We start from the raw sequence: 24,403 nt of genomic DNA, 5'->3' as shown, positions 1-24,403 counted from the left end.
CGTTCAGAAACAAAAACAGAGGCCCTTCTCCTTCCCTGGGAGCAAAGGGTCTTCATCATCTTCATCTTTAGGACTATCTCTGGGAGCATCTCTACGGACTGAGGTTTTCTCCTTTCCCGTTCGGAGCAAAAGTCCTCATCTGGTTCATCTCTACGGACTGAGGTTTTCTCCTTTCCCGTTTGGAGCAAAAGTCCTCATCTGGTTCATCTCTCCCTGTCCAAACTTCTCATGAAATTACAGCTGCGTCAGCATCTGCCTATCTCAGCACAGGTGCTTTTGCTCACGAGTTGAACACTCCATCCCCCCATATCTTCATGGAATTACAACAGGATACTCTGATATATCATAGCTTCACAACAGAATTTCAGCTTTAAGCATCTCCTCTCTCTCTTCCCTCAGGTTTTCAGCTCTTCACAGCAATAAAAGGGTTAATCTCACCTCGGCCTTGCAGCTTTGCAGCTGGAATGTTGAATTTTTCTTATCGCAGTGGAGAGGGGGGAGAGCCGAGCCGCTCTGGCTGCCCACGGCAAGGCAGTGGGGGGGGTTCCACGGCTGGAACAGGTCCATGGCTTCAGGATGGCCGTGGCCCGGCCCGGCCTGGCCCAGGCAGGGCCTGGCCGGGCCCGCTGGCCCCCACACGGGGCCCGCAGCCACCTGTGCCAGCGCCGGAAACGAGAGAGAGCTTGGAGGGGGAGTTTGCCTATTCTTAAATGTGGATCACAGAGGTGATCACAACTTTAAGTGGCTTAGAGAATTGTCCATATTCAAACTGGCCAGCTGATAGGTTCTGTCAGTTCCCAGAGGAAACTGTAAGCACCCCTTAGCAAGGACGTCCCTTCCGGGACTACGCTTGCTAACCTATGACATCCAGCCTCCACTTTGTGGCTGTAATTTGTAGTGAACTTGGTGAAAATCCTTGCAGTTGTGCATCTGGCTGAAGAAGTTGGTGGGGGCTGGAACTTCCCCCGGACATCTCTCTGATGCCTTGATGGGGCTGCCTGAAAACAGAGGCTGGACAAAATTAAGAGAATAAAAGCAGGTATTTATTGGAGGGCCTTCAAGGTACACTTTGGGCAGTCAAAAGCCTTCAAAGAGGCTATACCCAAAATGGATGACAGGGTCATGGGTTTTTCACACTTTTGTAATTTTGGTCCATTTAATATTGGGGTTAATTCTCCAATTACAATTTCAGGTAATGAAGTCATTACCCCAAGTTTGTTCCCCCCTTTAGAGGCTTTGTGTACATATTTCGGGGCCTGAGACAGTAAGGTGTCCTTGAAGTCCAGGCCTAGAGAGGATTTGTTTTGTCTGACCAGAATGGGAGAACAGGAGCTAATAGTCTATATGGAGTCATAGAGATGCACACTAAAACATTACAGGATATGAAAAACATAAAAGCGAAAATCCTAATAAAAGCTAAATACCTCTGTGTATACTTATTCAGAGCTTATGGTGGTGGATAATGACTTGATTCTGGGATTAGCATATGATAAAATGTTTGACCCATCTCCTTTTTCCCCCTAAATCACTGTGGTGTTAAAAAGAAAAAAAAAAAAAGAAAAGGCAAGTCTTCATGTGGCACAGAACAAGTGCATCATCTGTGCTTTTGAAATCAGTGGGAGGTGGAGCCATGAGTCAATCTATACAACTCTTCTTCTCTGCCACAGCTGCTTGGAAAATACTGTGGTCCAGGAGCACCTACCAGCTGGGAGACACACAGACTGGAGTGTTACTGTGGTGCTTTTTATGAAACAAAGATACTGATGGCATCGTCGGCCTGTTCACCTTTGGTAAGAGAAGATCAGTGGTGGGGCAGAAGAATCTCTTTGGCTTGATTTGAGATTCATCAAAAGGAAATGCTTGGGAAAAACGGATCCTTAAATTTCAAATGTGTCTACAGTAGGCAGATTTATTAGTAAAAGAAGCAGGTAGATGGTCTTGGTGAGATGGATATATCTCATCATGTAGAGGAGAAATGGGAGAAGTGCTAGGGTCTCCTGATACTGCTGTGGTGAATCTGAGTAGAAACTGAAAATGACTGACTGCTGGGTTTCATCACTGGCCCCTCTTTTGGCTCTTTGTCCCCAGGATCGGTTCATCCAAGCAAACCTGCACAGGAAGATTGGAATCAGGAGGAGGGATCATGAAAGACCGTGCAGCGCTGAAGATGAGGTACTGTATAGAAGGCAGTTTCTGGATTGCAAGGAGAGGGCTGCAGGGCATAAAGGATGGCATTTTTACCTGCAGTCTTTGTCAGCCTTTCCAGTCTCTCCCCAAGCTTAACTGTTACTGTGAGAAGTGACATTTATTAACAGTTAGTTAAGCAAATATTTGCTTCTTCTGTGAGTGTGCTCTCTAGAGTGCAAAGCATTCACTGTGACTTAGGGGTTGGGAAGATGATGAACTTGTGGTTTAAATGCTAGGCAAGGAACTGGGAGAGCTGGATTTTAGTCTTGGTTTATCTGTGGTATGATTATATGATGGTAGTCATACCTCATAACACCCAAGGCTTAGTCCTTATATTGTTTTTCCTTTACTTTATGGAGGCAGATCAGCAAATAAAATGGCTTACTCCAATGTCTGCCACTTCTGAACACTGATTTTTATGAAGATGAACTGGTTTTGGAAAGTACTGAATATGGTACATACAAGATATGTTACAAATTAATCAGTTTTATGAGTAATGGCTGGTTGAAAAGATATGTAGTAACTTAAAAATGAAAATAGTATGATATGTTTTTTCTCCCCTGGGTTTTCTCAATCTGTTTCCTAGCTGTATTCAGTGCAAAAATATGAAGCTAACTCTTTCTTAGATCTGGGAGACCAGTGAATTAACTAACTGCTAGCACTATGGAATAATAATTGTGTTTGTGTCTGTATAGTTGCTTAGTACTTAAGCCGTCTCATGAATAAGTTTTCTCCAAACTCATGGATATAGATGAGGATGAAAAATTAATCCTCTGTATTTGGGATGAAATGTTGAGCTTGCAGCAATTAGGATCATGTTCTTCTTTCATTCTCCATCTCCAGAAACACTGCTGTCAAAAATTGTGCTGAGGTTGATGGGCTTCTTTCAGACCTTCTGGTTTTGTTCGAAGGACACTTTCTGAGAGAAAAGTGTTGAGTTGAGAATCTTTTCAGTAGGCTGTAAATAACATTTGGCTTGGTGACTTATTGATTTCTAGATGTTCAGTCTGCTTCTGTCTGTCAGGACAGTGGTGTATCAAAATAAGAGGTACACAAGCAGGTCCTAAGCAGGCAGTTTCTCAGAAATCATGATTCTTTGGAGATTTAATTGCTTTTTTCAATTTAATTAATGGAGATACTGCTTCTGCATGTATTATTTTACTTTTGATGCTCTTCAACACTGCCTTGTTTTTCCTGTAACCAAGTGTAGGGTTGCATGTAGCTGTGATGGGGAGTGGAGTGAGAGCAGAAAAAATGGAGAGAGTTGTGGAGCCTTCAAGCTATTCCCCTGTAGAACCCTACACTGTGGGATGTCAATATTGCTATGCCTCAGTGCTTCTCCTTGGTAGATCAATCAGGTCAGCCTAGGTTTGTCCTGATTAAGCCAAGACATTCTGAATCACCTGTTTGTGCCTTTGTTTTTTGTGTATGTGCATTCACATACAATTATAGCTTTTCTTGCTTATTAGTGTTTAATTACATAATCTAACACACTGCCAGTTTTACTTTGTGTTCTCAGCTTTCCATTTTCTTACATTGTTTAGAGCTTTATTTAGTGATTCCTGCTTTCTTCACTCCTGGTTCTTTTAAAAACCCTGGTTTATACACATATATCCATTCTGCTTGCTGTGTTAATGAGGTTTCATTTTGATTAATGTAGACCCTAGTTATGAATGACAGGTCATCTTTATGCAATGTCAAATCACAAGAAAGTATTTACTCTCAGAAAACATCTCAAATAGTTAAAATGAAAGCATATTCACTGTGTTAATGACAGAATGCCCTTTGTGGTGTTATAGGATAAGCCATGTTATTTATATCTGAGTTAATTGCTAATAATTAAGGTATTTTTCCCATTATTCTGCAGCCAGAAGTGCCTCAGTTGTGCTGGCTTTCTGTAAAAATTATAAGCATGAGAAATCTCCGCAAAGCGGATCTGTGTAAGTATCACTGCTGGCATATTTATAGCTTAGCAAGAAAATTACTGTCACCTGATTTTATTACTCTTGTACACCTGTTGCTTGGATTACAGTAATATTTCAGGAGGTTTTGGGTGAAGAAGTTGTATTTATTTTAATTTTCATTTAAATTCAAAATAACTTAGAAAACACTTAAAACCAGAAAGGAAATAGACTAGAAATTCTGTGTTGGAGAAGAAGTTATCCTTCCCTTTATCAGCTGCTCTGTCGTATTTCCCTTTCTTCTAATTCTTCAGTGCCTCTTTTTCCAGGTTGCCCAATTCCCTTCTGAAAGGAGCATCTTTGTGAAAGATACAGGAAAAATCAGTAGTTGCTTTGGATGCTGCTGTGTTTGTGTCTTCATTGTTCTGTCAGTGTGGATGACTTGTGCATTACAATTAGATGTAAAACTAAAATTTCCATTTAATTTTAAAAAGTGGCATTTCAATAAGCGAAGTAGTATATGAATTTTTTTGGAAATTGCCAAATATTTGAAAACAGGTGTTAAAAAATCACAAGAGCCAGAGTACTTAGTTCAAATAAAATACTGTTGAAATAAAATACTTTGGCTCTTGTTATCATACAGAATTAGTGGTTTAAAATTGACTTTGTTTGAAACAGATATAAATCTAAATAGAAAAGTTAAATAACTCTAAGCTCAGAATATTTTCCTTTGGGTTTAATGAAATATTTAGGACTCCTCAGAGGTTAAGCTTTTCTTTCCCTGACTGGGCAAAAGAAATAATAACAAAGTTCTGCTGTACTAATCATGCAACTTGTTAACACAGGGAGCCAGACTGATTGCTATGTCAAGCTGTGGCTGCCAACAGCTTCATGTCAGGAAGCCCAGACAAGAACTGTACGCAACTGCAGAAACCCTGTCTGGAATGAAACTTTCCACTTCGTGATACAGAGTGAAGTAAAGGTGGGATCTGCTGCTGGGACAGTGAGCAGGTGCTTGCTAAAGAGGGCATCTTCACCTGCTGTGTGCAGGCTCTTTATGAGACCCTTGAGGCTCACACAGACCTTGAACTCAGTTAACATGACTGAAAGAAATAGTTTAAACTCAGAAGGTAGTGGAGTATCTGGAATTAGGTTGAATGCTTCTTCCTGTCCCAGAACAGTTGTAAAAAACTGTTAAAATGTTTATAGAGTTAGCAGAAATAGATGAGCAGTCAGAGTGCAAGTGATACCAAGTCTAGACTCTGAGTCAACTTCTCATGGTTTAATAGCGCTGCATCTTCTCATGCTTCCATGGGCAATCTGAGCCCTGAGGAACTGTGAGGGGAATTGCTATAATTCAGATCTGGTTAAGAGTTTGGTAGTGTGCTTTAACTTCCGTTTGTAAAGGGCTAAGAATTTCCCCTTTATTATTGCTTTTTGATGAAATGCCAAAATTTCTCAAGGTAGTAATTTTGAATCCACAAATGATCTGAGGAATAGCATGTGTAACTCTGCTCTGCCTGGTGCATGTTACCATCATACATGTCACTTGTATTTCCTCTTCTCTGGAGCTCTTTTTGGCTGCCAAATCTGATGATTTACCTCTGTTAGGGTTAGTCCCTGGCTCTGCAGTCTGAGCCACACGGGCTGTGAGCTGAGCTCCATGCTGTCACAGGAGTCTGTCCACATGAACAACATGAGGGCTGAATGTTGGCTCTTGCTGGACCTTCCTTTTGGGCTCAGTAGTGCCAGAATGTGTCATTTACATCCTTCTCTGCCTCTCTCAGAACATCCTGGAGCTGACAGTCTGTGATGAGGATACTTTTACACCAGATGACCAGCTTATGACTGTTCGCTTTGATGTGGCTAAAATCCAACCTGGAGAAAAAGTTCGCCTGCATTTTGAGTTGAATCCAGAGGTGAGTGGATAGAGAAAATAATACTCTTGTTTAGAATTTTGTCTCAAGTTACTACCTTTATTAAACATTTAATTGGTGTCACACAGAAACTTTGTTAAAAAAGATGTTACTAAAAAAAGTTAAATGCTTGGGTTTTAGGAGAAGGATCACAAACATCCCCTGTTGTGACTAGAATTAGATGCAAAATGCTTCTCCTATTCTTAATTTTTTTTTCTTTTTTTTTTAAATTTCAAAAATATATTTTGAAAAATCAGAGAATAAGAGTCAAAAATTAAGAAGCTGATGTTTAGGGGGTCTCATCACTTTTGTAGGAGACTGACAGAGCAGGGGTGGGAACAACCCTGTTCCCCTTTCCAGGCAGTTGCCCTTACCCTTTGGCAAGTAGCTCATAGGGGTATCTCCTCTCAGCTTTACCAGGGATTTTGGCCAGTTATTTCAGATAATGTGCTTTCTTAATGAAGTATTTCATTCTTGTAATAATATATTAGGGTTTTTTCCTCCTCTAATAAACAACTTGAAGAAAAAAAAATCTCAGCAAGTCTGCTTATGCTCCTTCATTACAGCATTACAAATTTATTTTAGAGGGGTTGAGCCAGCACAGAAGGGGCAGGCCTTGACGAATATCATCAGTATTTTATTTTTTTCTAATTGACTGTATGACCTAAGAGTTTTATTTGCTGCATGTGTCTCAAAGAATATTGTATTTGGTTGTATTAAAGAGGAGATAAAGAGTATCTTATGAAACACTGAGTGGATGAAGTTGCTGAGAGGAGAGGTAGAGAAAACGCACTCGTCTTCAAAGAGAGCAGAATATGTACTCAGATTACTTTCTGCAAAATGTAACACCACCTCTGTTTGGAGGGTGTAGTGACAGAACTTCAGGGCTTTTTCACTCTTCTGCCAAGGGCTTCAATCTACAGTTCCCGGGAACTGATGTGCTCCGTTTATTTCTATATCACTGTGTCAGACAGGCTCTTTGGGAAACACTCTTGTCTGTTTTTCATATTATTACTGCTTTGGAGAGTGTTTATTAGCTACTCTTTTAGAAGGCCAATCCTTACTAAGGACTGCTTTCTAAACCTGTTCCAGCTGGCTACAGCCTTCCTCAGAAAAAGCCTCATGTGACTGAGATAATTCCAGGTGTGATTCAAACCCTGAGTTTGCTCTGAGGCATGTGCAGAGCTGTTTTAGCCTATTAGCAAGGTGGAAGTGGTGGAGGTCAGACTAGGTGAGCTGTTTCTCAGGAACATCCTGGTCAAGATGCCCTTCTTTGGTTTGTGACAAATTAGGCACCCATGAGGCATCGCAGATTATGGTCTGTACATGGATTTTTAGAAGACGTAAGGGTTGGGTTTTTTTTTTTTTTGAAAGTTATTTAGTAATGCAACAGCCTCGGCAATGTTAATAATAGGCTGTAGAGCCACCTCTGCCCATAATGATTTCTTTAATCTACCAAGGTATCTCAGAAGGAGGGCTGAGGAGGTCAGATGGGTGATGTCAGAGCAGCAGGATAGCTTTGCCTCCTGCTCTCTGTGGCGTAACAAGTATTTCCATTGCTATGCTCTGGGTTTTTCACCCACAAATATGTGAGCGGGACTTAAATATAATTTGTGTGAGTGTAAAACAGCATAAGAAGGATGGGAACATAAGGCAAGCACAATCAGGCAGATGCTATGAGCCAGGTTGTTCTGAACCTTGTTTCTGCTATTCTTTGGACAAAGGTGGAATAGACCATCAGATAGGGTGGATAGTACAGTCTGGGCACAATCAGATATTTGATACAGTCTGTCTTGCATCTTGTGAGGTGACTGCTTTCTAAAATCTGTGCCTCAGCCTTCTATTACAATCTTATAACCACTGTAATTCTCATGAAATAGAGACTTTGGGAGAAATTAGCAAGCAGAACTACCTACTGCTGGGTTACATGCCACAGATGCAGCTGTAAGAGAAGCCATCAGAGATGTCTTATTTACTGATATGAACTAGTAAATACAAAATTGCTCTTTACTTTTACTGTAAAGATAAGTTTACCATGGCAGCTGCATTGTCAGATTTGGCATGTTTTTCAAAGTCATTTCACAAAGTTAAAGTATGATGTGCAGCCAGACAGAAGTGATATTTTTCAGTGAATGTTAGTTATTCTGAATATGAAAGAAAAAGTATTTCATCACTTGGCCGAAAGAGATTTGTATCATCCAATAACTAGTGTTTTCCTCCCTGTGGTCGATTCAGAAGATCTCTTTGATATAGTTTTTTAGTGTGGTATTTCCTGGATTAGCTGTATCCCGCAGAGCAGCAAGTGGCTGAAGCAATACAGTTATTCAGTCTCTTTTATATGTTGGTTTGCTACTCTGTTGCTGTTCTCATTCTTATACTTTTCCTGTCTCTCTTCCTCTTGATTTGTCTCTCCTGAGCTCTTTCCGTGATTTCCCTTCACAGCTTCAGTCTTCTCTCTTCTTCCCTTCACCCTGGCAGTTTTTATTTTCCAAGTTTGTCCCTCGTCCCACCCTTTTTTAATGTTTAATCATTTTACTTTGCAAGTTCTTTTGTTTTAACCAAGGCATACTCCCTATTTATTCACTGTACTAGGTCCATTCATTCTTAAGTATGTTCTCCTACGTCATTCACCTGCTAGTCTTCCCTTCCTCAGCATTGATTGGCCCATGTCTTATCCTACTAATAAATAAATAATAGGACCCTTGCTCCCTATTCTATGACACTTAATCTTCTCTTTCTTGGTGGGGACAGCTGGTTTGTAAACAGCAGAGCAGTGGAGAGGTGAAATCAAAGGGTGGCCACAGAAAACTGTATCCATTCATATTATGATGTAGAGGGTGTGGGAACAGAGAGCATTTTAAAAAAATTGTCAGAATTGTATCAGAGGAAAATGTTTTTTCATTCATAAGTTAAAAGTAAATCCTATTTTCAGAATCAGGAAGAACTAGAAGTGGAATTTCTGCTGGAAAACATGTAAGTAAAGCCTAAATGTTAAAGAGGTTCTCATCAGAAAACTGTATTTTAGAGGGAGTGGTAATGCAGCATTGGAGAAGTGGCTCCATGTACCTGCTTTCAGATGCCCCACCTCAACATCTTCTCCATTGTTGCTTTTCTCGCCTGAATTTGAGTGATAGTCTCACTGTTTATGGCTGAGAATGGGCGTTTATTTGTGATTCAGCCTAAGAGAGATGATACTCATCAGGAGCAATAAGAAAGAAGGAGAATCCTTGAGAAGGTGTGGGACTGTGATCTGGCAGAGGATGCAAGACAGAGGGGAAAGATAGAAGTGCTGATGGTACTTGTCAGCTAGAAAAACTGAGCTCAGAGAACTATTTGCTTTTGGAGGTTTATTGCTTATATATGCACTTTTAAATAAACCTTTTTGGTTTTGCTTTTCAGACCAGGTGTATCTGAGAAGATAATTACTAATGGCGTACTAGTGGTAATTATAATTTTTTTATATGCCAATCTTACAGTAAGGCAAAACTGAAGGATGTGGTTGGAAGATAGGGAGAAAAATTTCTTGTGTTAACTGTTGGGGACTGAATGGTATTTAAATGTAATGACAGATCCCCAGTTATTCTGGTGTTCTTGACCACAGTATTATTCGCAAGATTTGTACAAGATAATCAGCTTCTACAAATTCTTCGTGCCCACAGACCATCATGGCCAAGCATGGTGTTTCTACAGGACCCCTACAACCTCAGTGATAATCCTGAACTGTTTCTGTGACCAGTGATTTTACTGCTTCTCTCTTCCAGTCTCGTGAAGTTTCCTGTTTGGAAGTACATGTGAATGAAACAAAAATGAAGAGTTCTCACAAAAGTGAGTTTACTGATTTAAATTGTTTGTCACTGCTTTTTTGTGCTATGGGAAATGCAGCTGAATCTGGATAAATATTTGGTCTGTTTTAGTCTATCAGGGCTGCTTGGGGTTTGAAGGGTTTCCTGAATTACCTACTTGCTGATAGTGAGAATCCTCAGAAGAAGGCTTGACTGTGTAGCTTAAGAGAAACTGTGAAGGTGGCTGGGAGACTTGGAAACATCACTGCAGTGTGATGGAACTGAAGTACCTTTAGCTCTGTTTTCTGGTGAAAACAGAAAGTAAAAGAATGGAGACATAACTCTCAGGAGGAGAAAGACTTCAGTGAAAGCTCAGGGGATGTGAATGCCGCTAGCGGCATCCACTGCTGTAACACACACTCTCTGTCACCAGGCAGGGTGTCACAAATGGTTTAGGTCACTTAAAGAATCCCTGGCAAAGACATCAGCAAATGCAGGTTTAATATAAATTTGTAAAAGTGTGACAAAGTTTGATGGCAAGGTTCTATCTATTATTTACTTCATACCTGAAACATACAAAGAAAAATCAGATTAGAATCAATCTAGAATTGTTTATGTGGAGACCGGGGATGCAAAAAGATAAAGAAGGAAAAGGAAAGGGTACCAGGAGTGGAGGAGATCCTCACACTGAGCTGTGAGTTTCAGGGTGGACCCTCTTGCCAAACTTAGCCTCAGACTTGATTGTTTGTCTAAAGGATTCAGAACCACTTAATCATCATGTAATTTAACATTTACAAAGCAATTCAGTGGGATTTCCTATAAGCACAACGATAAGTAACTTAATTAGGGATGTAAGACGGTCACTACACCTGCTATGGGGTATTCAAATCAATTCCCACATGCTTTCACACAAAGAATTATGCACAAAGGTGCCTGCTAAAAATTCCCCTCGGTTTAATTCCCCTTAATTTAAGTTGGTGAAATACTCACAACAGATGCCTTTGCATTTCTCAGTGGATGAAGGGTTGAGCCTCGAGGAGTCAGGGATGGCAGTCCAGACTCTGCCACTGGCTTTTGGGATCAGTTCTCTGAGTATCACAAGCTTGAGAGCTGGTCAGTTCTGAGGCCCTCCAGTCCAGGGGAGCTCAAAGGGCCAGGTACTGCACACTAGTCACAGGGGAAGAAAAACGCTGTGGTCCAAATTAACCTTAGTTAAGGCTGCCGGGCTTAACTTGGGGCACTTTTATTTGCTAATTTCTGGGCTAGGTGCAGTTAACCTCTCCCTGCGGTTTGCTTTTGTTCTTAGGGAGAGATTTCACATTCACAATGAAAGGATCTTATGAAGAAATCCAGGATATTTCCAAAGGTCCTCACTGCAGACCAGGAAGCAGTGAAACCACCAGGTTCCACTATATCAAGCACAGTCAACCCAGACTGCTCATGACTCTGCCAAAGGAGCATTTTTTCTGTTGTGTATGTTTTGCTTATGGATAATGATAACACCTAACATAAATTTTGGGAGAAGAATCATGAGTTAACCCTTATCTGGTGTTTTTGTGTCTAGGGTTTATAAATAATATTCTCCTTATAACATTTTCCCCCTCTTTAAATCAGCATGGCTCAGGTAGGAGGGAAATGGATGTGAGTAATCCCCTGGCTGTGCCTCTCCATTCTCTGGACTTGGGAAAGAAAGTGACAGTGATGAGAGTGAGTATCCTTTGACAGTATTTGGAATTCTTTCAACAAGGTAAACTGTATGTATGTGATATCTGGTCATGTATTAATTTCGTTACTAAAAATGCATTAGTGAGTTATTTGTATGCTTAGCTCTGCCTACATTTAGAAACATAACTATGATTTGGGGGAAAATAGGATATTCAGAATTTCTGGCTGCTTTAAAAGTAGTTTAAAAGCAGGATGTTAGTGAGGATTGTGTGCTGAAGGCCTGAGAAGAGACCAAAAATTTATCATTAGACTATATATGTGAATAATTGCTAATACTGTAGAACTTGCTTTTACAAAATTTCAATTCTATTTAAAATTTATGGTGTTTTCATTCTTGATTTCCAGGGGGAATCTTATGAAGTTTCTGTGAATGAGGAAAATAGGTAAATCTTTTATTGCTTTTGAATAATTACTTGGGCCACCTCCTTTCATAGTATCATCTTTAGATGAGAGGAAGCTACATCTTAAAGTAGATAATTTCAAAACAGATAATAAAGATGACTAAAATATGGGGAAGGGTTAATAAAATGCTTTAAAGTTTTTAAAGCTTTTAAATTGGTTTGTAAGAATTTAGAATGGAATAGGTGGTAGCTAGTTATGGGGTATAAACCATCACAATGTTTTTCCTACTGTTGACACTTTGTAATTTTGATACTTAAACATCCCTGTCTTGTAACGTTTATCTATAATACATGCACGTTTATGTGTACCACATTTCTAATATGTTTCTAGCACTGTTATGAATTTACAAGACATCTACAGGTCATTTTTCAAAGAAACGTATGGGCAGTAATTAATTTATTGACTGGCTTGCAGAGATTTTCTGAAGGGCAACATTACCCCCTGTTGATGAGTTAGCTTCATTGCAAGCCTTAGTTTCAGGTGAATGATAAATCAGAGGTTTTTACTGAATGATATTCAGAGGAGAGACTGAGAGCTTTTTTTTTTTTCCCTTTCTCTTCTGAAAAAAACCTCTGAAACAGGAGCCCTGTGGGAAAAAAAAGGTTACAGAATGAATCATGCACATGATTTTTGTAATAGTGTGCAGAAGGCATAAATTTAAGAGACACCTCACTCAAATAGAGCACAAATTCTTTGTAAAGATAAGCCTAACTCGGTATTAGGGTCCTTTTAACTAAAGTGTGTTAAGTTTAAATAAGTACTTAAGCCCCCTTTGTGCTTCAGGCAACAAACACATAGCAAGAGAATGTGAAGAGGTGTCCAAATACCAGAGTTCAATGTGAAACAGCTTGAATCCAGCTTGTTTGCTTGTTTTAAACAAGCAGAATATTTTATTTATGTAACTTCCTTATCGTTGTGTGAAATTGTTCAGGACATAATTCTGGTCTAAAATCTCCACAGGAAGGCACAAACACAGGGTCTGGGATGTGCATACACCTGCTTTCAATTGCGTGGGGGGACTTTCATGTATATGGAAGCATCGTTACTTTAAACTGGTTTACTGTTGTTGGTTTTGCTGAATGTCTCCAGCAGAAATGGCTGCAGGCAATGCTTTGTCCTGTTCTTATCCTCCAGTTGCAAGAATTTAGATTTGCGGTTGGGGTTTGATCTGTGTGCAGAGGAAAAGGATTTCATCGGTAAAAGGAAGAAGGTGGTTGCTGCTGCTCTGAAAAATGTTCTTCATCTAGATGAAGACCTGCAGGAGGATGAGGTATGTGGGACATCATCTTGGGAACTTGAAGTATTATGACCCACTTTGGGACAAGTGGCTGTGATGTACTTGCATGACTGCCCATATAGCTCTTCCACATATTCTAGACTAAATTGTATAGGCCAGGTTGTCATTTGCACCTAAGACCATATCCAAGTTTTTGGCACAGAGGATGAAAGAGGAACTGTCAGTAGGTCAGTTATAGCCCTTTATTCTCTGCCAACCTCTGTCCTCACTCAGGGGCACCTAAAAGCTGTATTTGCTGACGAGCTGGTGTGTGTATAACCAAGCCTGGTGAAATCTGATGGCTCAGACTGAGACCATTTCTCCTCTTTGTCACCTCTTCTCTGCTACCACATGGCTCACAGAGAAGGCTGCAACTCTCCCACAGCACACTGGTACAGTAGCATCTGTCTTGTGTGTTTTTTGGTGTTACCTCTTGCTTCCTCCTCTCCTGGGGATCCCTGAACTCAGAGGTAGCTGCTCCATTACTGATGGACAATAATCTGTTATGGGGCTGTGGTGCTTGGAGCAAGAGTCTGGGACAATGTGCCTGTGTGGTGTTTCCTCCACTGCTCTGTTCAGATCCCGTGTGTGCAGGACAGCCTTTGTCAACCAAATTAAAGTGCTCATGAACTTAAATAGCAAGTAGAATAGGACTTGCTGTTATTAAATGAGAATAAAAGGGTTTTGAGCCATATTAATAAAAAAAAACCCTGAAGCAGATGGTAAAATACAGTGAAGACAAGATTAAAGGTAATGGCATCATATATTCCTAAAACTGGTTATTTGTTGTATCAGTTTTTAAGTGCTGCCTATACATAAAAGGGAGGATGTAACAGGATTGCTGCATCCCTGAAGAACGTAAAACCAAATTATATATAGCACTGATATCAGGGAAGGTAGAGGTAATCTGGGCTAGAAAGAGGGTGTTAAAATAGATCTATAATGCTGGGCATCATCTGTCTGGGAAATGGAAAGTCTTGTATATATACATAGAGGAAGAAAAATTATGCAGGCAGGTTTTGTGCTGCTCTTCTGACCTTATACTCAGAGCTTTAAAACGTGTTCTGAAGGAGACAGCTGAGGAAAAATTAAATACATTGAGAAAATCTGAAAATATGTTTTCACATACAAGAAATGTACTTACAGCTCCTGACTTTCCAAAGCATCACTGATCAGGAAAATGCTTTTGGTGTACACTAAATTCCACCAAAGTTTACACAACTCAAACACACACCTAGGCACTGCCCTGAAGAGGGTGAATTAATCAAAACCTACCTGAATCAGGTGTTGCTGTTACTTTTTGCTGCATTGCCATCACTCATATGTTTCTTCTGGTGATGAGTGGAGTGACTCTGTGCCTTTGTGCGTTGAGCAGGTGCCAGTGGTGGCAGTCGTGACTGCAGCAGGGGGAGTGCGGTCCATGACGGCTATGTTTGGCAGTCTTCTGGCTCTCCAGGAGCTGGGTGTTTTGGACTGTGTGTCATACATCAGTGGCTTATCTGCCACAACATGGTAAGGAGAGTTGGGCTTGTGCTTGCCATTTGTGTTAGCAAAGTGATAACCTGGTGAACAATTTTGCCTTACTGATGAATTTACTCAGCTTGATGCTGGCACTTGGCTTCCTTTTGGCGCTTGTTTCGTGGGACCACTCAGTGCTGTCCTCCTAGAAGAAACAAATCTAATGGGAATGACAGTATTTCTATAACTGCACTGAAGTGTTTACAGAAACAAAAAGAAAAGAGCACAAGCTGGGATGGTTTGCCTTGGTGACTTGTTATCTAGTTGCATGCAACACTTCAAAAGTCCTCTTGTAATATTTTTCTGGCTCAACTCTTACACATCTTTGAAAAACAGACTTTAAAAGAACAGCCCTGAGAAACTCAAAATGTCATTCATGCACTCAGTGGTGACTGCCTTGCACAAACCAGGAGGGGTCAAGGGATTTAAAACATTTTGCCTCTGAAGGGCTGCTCTAAAAGTATGTGAGAGAGAACAAGTGGGGTGGGGATGAGAGGGGATGACTGGAGTCTGCTTGAGCTCTGGGAACTGACAGCTCAAGCCTGCCCTTCTGTATGCCAGGAGTCTGAGGTGACCCACCTGCTGCACGCCCAAGGAGGGGGCTCTTGCACTTGCCAGGGCAATATTTGCTGCTAAACTCCAGCTTAACATTTCACGCAAGGTCTGACCCACCTGAGGGAACTGGCCTCAGACAGAAGCTGTGGCTTGGACAAATGGTAATTCTAGTAAAAGCTTGAGTTAAGTTATCAGTGTTGCTTTATTACTCTTCTGATTCTGAGAAAAAACAATTTAGGATGATTTTGAATGTATCTGTGCAGGAAAAAAAAAAAAAATCATTATGAAGTCTAAATTCTGCCTCAGCTTTGAAATGCTCTTCCAAGGTAAAAGTTGGAGGGCAAGAACCTCATGTAGCCTGAAACAAAACACTTATGTGTGTTATAAGCCAAATGAATTGTCATGGGCCCTGTGATGAACCACGGTATCTTTGTTTTATCCAGGACCATGTCAAAGTTATATGAAGATGCAAATTGGTCACAAAAGGATCTCAGTGGGCCAATTGGTGATATCAGGAAACACGTGACCAAGAGCAAGCTGTGCTGTTTCTCTTTGGATCATATGAAATACTATGAAAATAAGCTTTGTGAGAGAAAGCAAGAGGGGCACAAGGTGTCCTTTACAGATTTATGGGGACTCTTCATTGATTGTATGCTACATGATCAGGTATTTTATATTCTCTCTCTCTCTCTTATTTCAGAGGATTTCTAACTTCCCATGTCTAAGGTTGTGGATTCAGTTAGAGAAAAGACTCTCAAAACATCTAGACATCTATAGACAGCCAAGATTCAGAAATGGCCTGATTGTAAGCCAGATATCGTGTGGAATGGCATGGCATTTGATATTTATATGAAAATTCATAATATTTCATAACTAAAACAGAGACTGGATCCAAGTCTCTGTTTGGCTTTTTAGAACAAAGGTAACAAAGTAACCCTAAAATGTAAGCATCTGGAGGAGATGTCTGAGCATGTAAAAATTCAAGATGTTAAAGAAACCAATTTTCCATCTTTAATTTTGGGTCAGGTGATCATTCTAGTAACACACAGAGGAGACAAGGCTCTGACAGAGCTAAGTTCAGGCATAGCAATATATACCCATAAGCTGTGTTAAAGGAAGTGGATCTGGGCTGACTTTTCTCTGCAGCATCTCCAAGACAGCTAAATATCTTTCTTTCCTTAAAGCAAGTCATATCCCTGTGACTGTACAGACACTTTTCTTGCATTTTTGCCATGTCCCCCACGCCAAAACTCTCATAAGCACAATGCCTTGGCGAGGGCTCATGGCAGATAACACATGAACACATTTGTGTGACCAAACTACTGAAGCACACAGAACAAAACCTGCTGAGGTTTAGCAGATACTTCATTGATAGTTCATGTTTAGATACTGTAATAACTCCATACATCATGTTCATCTTTTAACAATGACTTCTGCTCTTTGTAAACAGGAGAGTACTCACAAACTCTCGGATCAGCAACTAGCAGTTAAGCAGGGGCAGAATCCACTCCCTATATACCTGTCCCTCAATGTCAAGGATGATTTCAGCACTTTGGATTTTAAAGGTACAGATTATCATATACCCTCCTATAACCTGAAGAGTCTCCTTTTAAGGCTGATTTATTGCCAAAACTCTTTACTGTAAGTCCAAGCCAATAAATCTTTTAATTGATTTCTTTTCTCCTGTTTTCATATCTGCTTTCTGATTTGGATGAAAAACATGCGTCCTAATACTATGGAACTACCAGTGCTGTAGATACTGCTCGGTGGGGGGGTGGAGATGTCTTTTGCTGGCAGCTTTTAGAGCCACTACTTTTCTCACTCATCCCCACCTACTCCCCACAGCCCCTTTCAGCTGCTGGGTCTTCTGCCCAGGAAGCAGTAGTCCAAGAGAGCTGTGAAGAGTGGGGAGGAGGGCAAGGAAGGGAGGAGAAAGGAAAAGATGGAGAGGGGTGAGAGCAGGAGTCAGCTCCCTGCAGCCAGAGAGGGATCTGAGGAGGGGCAGTGCCCTGTACCATGATCAGCGACCTTGATCACTATTCCCATAGTGTTTCCAGCATAAATGAAGCAGGATGTCCTGCAACTGAACCCGGTCATCTGCTCCTAGGCACAGTTGCAAGGTTTCTGTGTGGGGAGGGTGTTTGTTTGGGTTTTTTATCCTCTTGGCAGTGATTATGAGAGTTTTAAGAACGAATAGTAGCTGGTGTCATTGCTGACTCAGAGGAACTAAAAATGCCACACTATGTGCAGGGCCTTTGCAATCAGTGGACTTTCAGCTCCAGGTTTGGCTTCTTAGTGCAGAAATGGACCTGAATCCCAAGATGAATGGATTTTGGTGGAGGAGATGAATTTGGCTTTTGCATTCATGTATGCTGAAGGGCACCTGTTTGTTTCAAAACATGGTGATTTGAACTGGCTGTCACCACCATGGTGAAGCTGTAGGCCTTGTTTTTCCAGCTTCTGATTCTCTAAGCTGATTTTTACATGTGTTTGGGTAGCTGCAATAAACCCACTTTGATGCCTTATTTGCAGAGTGGGTGGAGTTCACACCTTACGAGGTGGGTCTCCTGAAATATGGGGCCTTTGTTCATTCAGAGGATTTTGGTAGTGAGTTCTTCATGGGTCACCGGATGAAGAAGATCCCAGAATCCCACATCTGCTTCTTGGAAGGTAATTCATTATTGCAAGAAAACGTCACCTTAAGAGCTGGCTACACAGAGGTGCTCTGCAAGTTGGAATACTAGTACACCACAGAATGTATCTGATGCAATTTCAATCTCAAACAAACCAGCCAAAAGTGACAAAAGAGGAAACGAATTCTTGAGACAAATGTGACTAATTTGCTGAATGTGTTAGGTTAGACCTAAATAGAACACCCCCCCCCCACACACACACCCCCACACAAACTGATCATCTGAAGTATTTAAACTCACAGCTTGACTTTTATAGACAGCCAAGATTCAGAAATGGCCTGATTGTAAGCCAGATATCGTGTGGAATGGCATGGCATTTGATATTTATATGAAAATTCATAATATTTCATAACTAAAACAGAGACTGGATCCAAGTATGTTGCCATAGCTGTGCTCTAAAAATTCAAACTAATATTAAGTATGGCACATTTTCTTTTTTTCTACACTTTCAAGGCACATGGAGCAATATATTTTCCCAGAGTTTTATGGATGCTGTCTACCTCTCAGGTCATTCAGAACACTTCTGGCACAGATGGACTCGAGACGCTGAGCGTGACATTGGTTAGTTCTTTAGATTACTTTTCTCTTGCATCTGCATTTTCTTCACACCTCTCTGAAATGTGAAACATGACATTTGGTAAAGGGTTTGTTTTTGTGTCCTATTTCTGGCTTAGGGGACACCAAGCCCTTGAGAATGAAGGAAAAGCTAGAGACAAACAGTTGTGCTGTAAAACAGGAAAAAACATTGTGCTGCTCATTGTGCTGCTCACTGTGCGACAGCCCTGGGGAGTTTTGTTAGTCATGAGAGGGTTACCAGAGCCCTTTGGGGAGGGAGAGGCCAGACAGAGAACAACAAGGTGATGGTGTGATGCTGAAACCCACTGCCCAGAACACTCTGCATGCACTCAGTCACAGATGGGGTTGGAGGCCACGGTGATTTGGTTGTTATTGTTATCAGAGAAACACTCTGACCAAATGCAGACATATACCCTCTTCTTGTTCTTCCTGCAGGGGACCATCCTGCTCTGCCCAAGAAGCCTCATGAACAGACAACCTGCTTATCCATTCCCAAAGGTTACCTTTCCAAAAGTCTTCGAGAGATGTTGACTGGACGGCCAGTGGTTTCAACTTACCATAATTTTCTCAAGGGCTTGCAGCTACATAACAAATATTTGGACAATGAGAGCTTTTGCATGTGGAAAGGTAATTGTAAATTGCTTTAGATATATCTTTGAAGGAGATTCGGGTGCTGATACTTGCTGAGGACAAGTATTTGATAAGTTTTATCATAAAAGCAAAATTTGACTAATATTATCTGATTAACGTGTTTGTGGAATGGGTTTTGCCAAGCCCCAGATGATTTACTCATGGTCTCAATTCTGTCTTGGAGAAAGCACAGCAGCCTTGCTTAAATTCTTTTCTTTCTAGGAAAATCCATAAAAGAGTGATTTGAAACTTCCATGGAAATTAAATATCCACAAATTTACACGTGTTGAAAAAGCAGAGTAATTTATCACTTTGGATGAAGCTGAGTTTCAGAACTGCTCCCTCTTACTGATCTCAGAGTTGATCTGTAGATACTAAAATTGTGTCAAAGACAAATACTTAACTGTGGGCTTTGTGTCAAGCACTAATATACATCATCTGTCTTTTCTTTCTCCTCTTGTTGCGCTAATTCTGAAAAAAATTGACTTGATCCTGCAGTAATTAATAATAAAAGTTTTCTCCTTTCAGACACAGTGCTGGATTCTTCTCCCAACCAGCTGAATGAAATGAGTGACTATCTCAAGCTGATAGATACAGCTTTCTTCATCAACACCAGCTGCCCACCCATTCTGAGGCCAGAGAGGAAAGTGGATGTCATTCTCCATTTAAATTACAGTGGAGGATCACAGACTCTGGTGATGTTTTGAAGAAGTGATTCTTTATCTGTATGACTCCAGCAGCTGAATTGCCACCACAGCTGTCTGTCTCTCTCTCTCTTTTTTTCTTTCTCTCCAGAAAATGGTCTGGTTTTTATTAAGTTAAATGATTGTATCAATGGTACTATTCAATGCTGTGACCATGATGTCACTGCCTTCATCAGGGCTGTTTCAGTGTCTGTCTGGGACAGGCATATGAGCACAGACATATAGAAGATGTCCTGTTCTATGTATCTGTCATCCTGCTACCAAGATCCTCAACAGTTAGTTAAATAACTTTTACAATGTAATTAGTACATGACACATAATTTTGAAATTTTTGGAATGAAAAGTTTTGTTTTTACGTTTGACTCTTGGTGTTGGCATGAGTTTTAGTCAGGATTTTTTTTATGCATTTGAAGAAGCCTTGAGGGGCTCATATGATTGAAATTAATGTAATTTATTTGTAAGAGGACATGAAGGCATAGACAGATGCACTGAATGCAAATATTTAAGAACCTTTGATCTGAGAAGCCACACATAATCAAAGTTTCCTTATCCAAATCCTCTACTGTGCCCACTAAATCACAAAAATTATCTGAATGTCATATAAATTTCAGTAAATAGTAACCTTGCTTTAAAAATACAGTGTTAGCAAATCAACCAAATTTCTGTTGCCCAAGATATATCAAAATTAAGATGGTATGTTTGTTCCAGTGCATAGTTAGCATTATTTATAAACATATTAATCAATCTCAGATTGTCTACTGCAGCAAAACATTATGGGGCTTGGTGGTCTCATTTCAACCTCTCTTTGTGTTGCATCTCTCCTCTCTGTTGAGCCAGCCACTGGACCTATTCTCAGAGTACTGTTTGGAGCATGGGATCCCATTCCCCAGCACAGAGCTGAGCCAGGAAGACCGGGAACACCTGAAGGAGTGCTACGTGTTTGAGGATAGCTTAGAGGCACCAATCTTGGCTTATTTTCCACTGGTGTGTGATACCTTCCAAAAATACAAGGCACCGAGTAAGTTGACAGCATTAATAATTTTTTGAGATTGTCTCATCCAGTTTATCCATGGAATTTGTTCCTCTTCCAAAACAAGACACTGGCAAGCTTCTGAGTTGGCTAAGTTATTATATTCCCAGTCCTGTAGTGATGCATTTAGTATTGGCCAGCTAATCAGGGATCGGAATGAAGGGGTTTAAAAATAAAAGCATGAGTAGCTGTACCTTGAGGGAAACTCCCTCTGGCACTTAAAACAGGTCATGTACCTTTGCTAATAAAGGAGAGGAGACAGCTACTAAGTTATATCCACTGGTAGCTAACACTGTCACCTAACAGTCTCATAAGGAGATATAATGTTTACTTGGTTAACAAATCTAGAATTCTCCAATTACTTTTTTTACATGAAAAAAAATTGCGAATAGAATGTGCTGAAAACATATAATGAAGCAAAGGCTCTGCCAGGGTAACAAGGCTGATTGAGACCTGTAATTTTTAACAAGTTGCCAGATTGTTTTCTTTAGTTCAGCAATAGAAGAAATGCTTGTTTCACCAGAAAAAAACCCCTACTTGGCAAATTGAGTTTCAGTTTACAAATACTTTTACATGCATCAACTCCAATTTTCTTATTGCTAATTTTGTATGATCCAGGAAACTTTCCTCAAAAAAAGAACAAAAATCCGTGAACCATCTTATTGGAAAAGACCTCATGCTGTCCATTATCTTATTTGTTCTGCTGCACATGCTTAAAATCTCAGCCGCCTGATAGAGAGGATTCCCAATCCAGGAGCTCTCTGGTGTAATTTTCTAGCAGCTGGTAGATAAGGAGCTGTCATCTCAGAACTCAACTGAAAAGTTAAACGTACAAAATTCAAAATCTTAAAAAATGAAATATTCTGATGCACAACCTTAATTTAGAGAGGAAAGCATTTTGCATGGAAAGTTGTTCTGCCAGTCAATTCTGGACTGCAGCCAAGCAGCGAACTAGTGGATTTTATTAGTGCAGCTGACATAGTTACTATACAGTAATTAAATCTTGAACCATTTTCAGGGGATAATTCATCTCCTTGTATCTGTAACTGTGTATTTTGCACTGCAGTCTTCCACCTCAATCCCATTGCTGTGCTTCGTTCTGATTTCAGATGTGGAGCGTGGTCCCACAGAGATGGAGCAGGGAAGAGTAGACGTGTCCACCTGTGCTGCTCCCTATGGCACTGGCCTGCTTACATACACTGAAGAGAATTTCAACAAACTCCTTAACCTGTGCAGCTACAACATCCTGAATAATAAACATTTAATTCTTCAGGCTTTGCGAACTGCAGTGGAACGAAAGAAGCGACTTAAAAAGTATTCATCACCTAATTCAAGTAAACACTCTTAAAGCAAGTGATTTGAAAAATCTCATCAGAAGGAGATACACAAATGCTTTGGTACTGGACTAATAAATATTCACCTGCTGCAAGCTCACAGATGTTTGTGATGGCAACAGAATTTGTGATACCAACTCCTTTGACTTCTGTAAGAGTGAGATGGTCGGTGTGTAGCTGCTGCTACAATTTTATTCCCCCTGCCATCCAAATAACCAACAGGGTAGTGTTCATGAGATTCTCACACTTGTCTTAGAAAAATGGTTGCTTAAGAAAGTGTATTTAACTGGTCATTTTTAGATCTTATTTTCTTATTGTTGTATGCAACAATATACATGCAGAGTAGTAGCTACTGTTCAAATACCAAGTACTCATGCATAATCTTATTAAAAATAAGAATTTTAGAGTTGAAGTAATTGAAGTATGGGGGTTTTATTAAGTCCTATGGACTCATCTCAGCTAGTGAGTTTGGGAAAAAGTTACTCTTGCTTCTGATACCGAGAAATCAAATATCGAGGGAACAATGAGCTTTGTTAATAACCTTTGAGGACGGATGAAAGAAAAGCTGTCATTTCAACTGTGGAAGACGAAAACTGGAAGGAAACTCTGCTTTCAAGAGTGCAGGTGACTGGAATGATAACGCAGGAGATAACATTATCTGGTGTTACCTCTAAGACAGTCCTTTTCTGTGCATCGGTTCATTTAACAGGAGATAACACCAGCAGTATCTGTCAAACTGCTGCAATATGAATCAAACCAGTAAGTCACCCTTCATAAGAGGAAACTGTTGGCAGTAACCTTTTCATCTCTTTTTCATGGATCTAAAATGGTCAAGTCTAACAACTTTCCTTTTTCTCAGTTACTGATATTCTGTTTCACCAGCCCTCTTAAGCAGAAAGCCAGTTTTTCACCTTCTTTCCTTGCCCTTGGTTAGGATAATTTGACGTTATGTGTCACCAGTAAGACTGCAATAGTTTTCTGTTAGTAAAGAAGAAAAGAAAGATGTCAGTCTGACAGCTCAGTTATACTCACAAGTCTATTTTTAAACAATAATGAAATGGGGTTTTTAAGATGTGATTATTTTCTTTTGCAAAGCATCTCTTAAGTATTTTAAAGATTTTCAAGTCTCATTACTAGAGCTCCAGGAAGATGGAATATAAGCAATTCAGTGTGTGCCTGGTGTATTCCACCCACTGGTGTTTGGTGGTTGCAACACTTGGCATTGGGCCTTCAGCTTTACTCACCCAAGGTGTGGTGATGATGTGTGTTTTTGGCAGCAGATCTGGAAAATTAGGATGGCTTAGAATGAGTTGTGGAAAGGGGGTCCGTTTTCAGAAGTCAGGGCATATTTAGAAAGCTTAGGTTGCCTAAATAGTCTAACTTAGCAGCTCAAACTGACTTAAGTCAGACAAATGCTGGTGTTTGTGTTGGGATCTGGCTCCAGGCATCTAACACTGCATGAGACTAATGTTTTAGCTGGGAGAGCCAAGCTTAATGGTCTTGCCATGATGGCTTATTAGTTTTCTCCAAAATTGACTCATTTTGTTTCTTGTTTGGGGAAGGAAAGCTTCTTTTTCCATTCTACGAAAGACCATTGATGCTGTTCACATTGCAGCCATACTTCAGAATCTTGCCTGTGATGTGATGGTGAAAGGCAGCATAAAAGGACAGGGGAAGAAATGTTTGTTTGAGTGGCTTGCCAGTTATTCATCAAAAATAACAAAGGAGACACATTCATTACTGCTGGTGATATATTTTAAGGATGGAGCTGAGGCTCATGCTCAGTGACATATCAGCTGGATTTTTCTGAGTGATTCAACATTGATGCAATTGTTCTATTTCAGATCCAGCTAGGTCAGCAGCAATTTTTTTTTTTTTGAAGACACCTGTTTGTGACCTGTCACACAAGCTCTGTTAAATGTAATGTCATGATCCTGGAAACAATTAGCTGTGAATCTTTGTAGTCTCTATTAGGGCTCAAGCATCTCTCAGGCTGACCGCAGATGAAGTTACCCCCTTAATTAGCTGGTAATATGAGGTGACTTCCTGATATTCTGAGAATTGGTTCACGTTGAAATTCACTCTAGACTTCCCTGTAAAGCTCCTGGGCCATGTGTCTTGCCTAATTATTGGATAATTAGCTGACACATACTGGTGCTGGTATTCCTCACACC

The 24,403-nt window shown here is 40.4% G+C and overlaps 1 protein-coding gene across 3 annotated transcripts; it reads left to right on the top strand.

Annotated features, from left to right (window-relative positions):
- Positions 1–1,636: 1,636 nt before the first annotated feature.
- LOC121673723 (cytosolic phospholipase A2 epsilon-like) lies at positions 1,637–22,641 on the top strand. Of its 3 annotated transcripts, XM_042047330.1 has the most exons (21): positions 1,637–1,790; positions 2,089–2,172; positions 4,055–4,127; positions 4,934–5,070; positions 5,876–6,007; positions 8,937–8,977; positions 9,404–9,446; positions 9,766–9,829; positions 11,093–11,259; positions 11,401–11,493; positions 11,857–11,894; positions 13,048–13,183; positions 14,565–14,701; positions 15,706–15,928; positions 16,713–16,827; positions 17,795–17,932; positions 18,409–18,516; positions 18,967–19,158; positions 19,690–19,856; positions 20,703–20,883; positions 22,005–22,641. In XM_042047330.1, the coding sequence occupies exons 1-21, from the start codon at positions 1,764–1,766 to the stop codon at positions 22,241–22,243; spliced, it is 2,535 nt and encodes an 844-aa protein (XP_041903264.1). In that variant the 5' UTR covers positions 1,637–1,763; the 3' UTR covers positions 22,244–22,641. The 3 variants fall into 3 exon arrangements, with proteins under 3 accessions (XP_041903264.1, XP_041903265.1, XP_041903266.1); XM_042047331.1 differs by lacking the exons at positions 8,937–8,977; positions 9,404–9,446; XM_042047332.1 differs by lacking the exons at positions 1,637–1,790; positions 2,089–2,172; positions 4,055–4,127 and having other exon boundaries at positions 5,019–5,099.
- The last annotated feature ends 1,762 nt before the right edge of the window (positions 22,642–24,403 follow it).

This window comes from Corvus kubaryi, unplaced genomic scaffold (genome assembly GCF_017639235.1).
Source record: "Corvus kubaryi isolate FWS band 111438036 unplaced genomic scaffold, C.kubaryi_AGA036_p1.0 66, whole genome shotgun sequence".
Classification (NCBI taxonomy): domain Eukaryota; kingdom Metazoa; phylum Chordata; class Aves; order Passeriformes; family Corvidae; genus Corvus; species Corvus kubaryi.
Note: the sequence above shows the minus strand (reverse complement) of the source record. Positions and strands in the feature narration are given on the sequence as shown.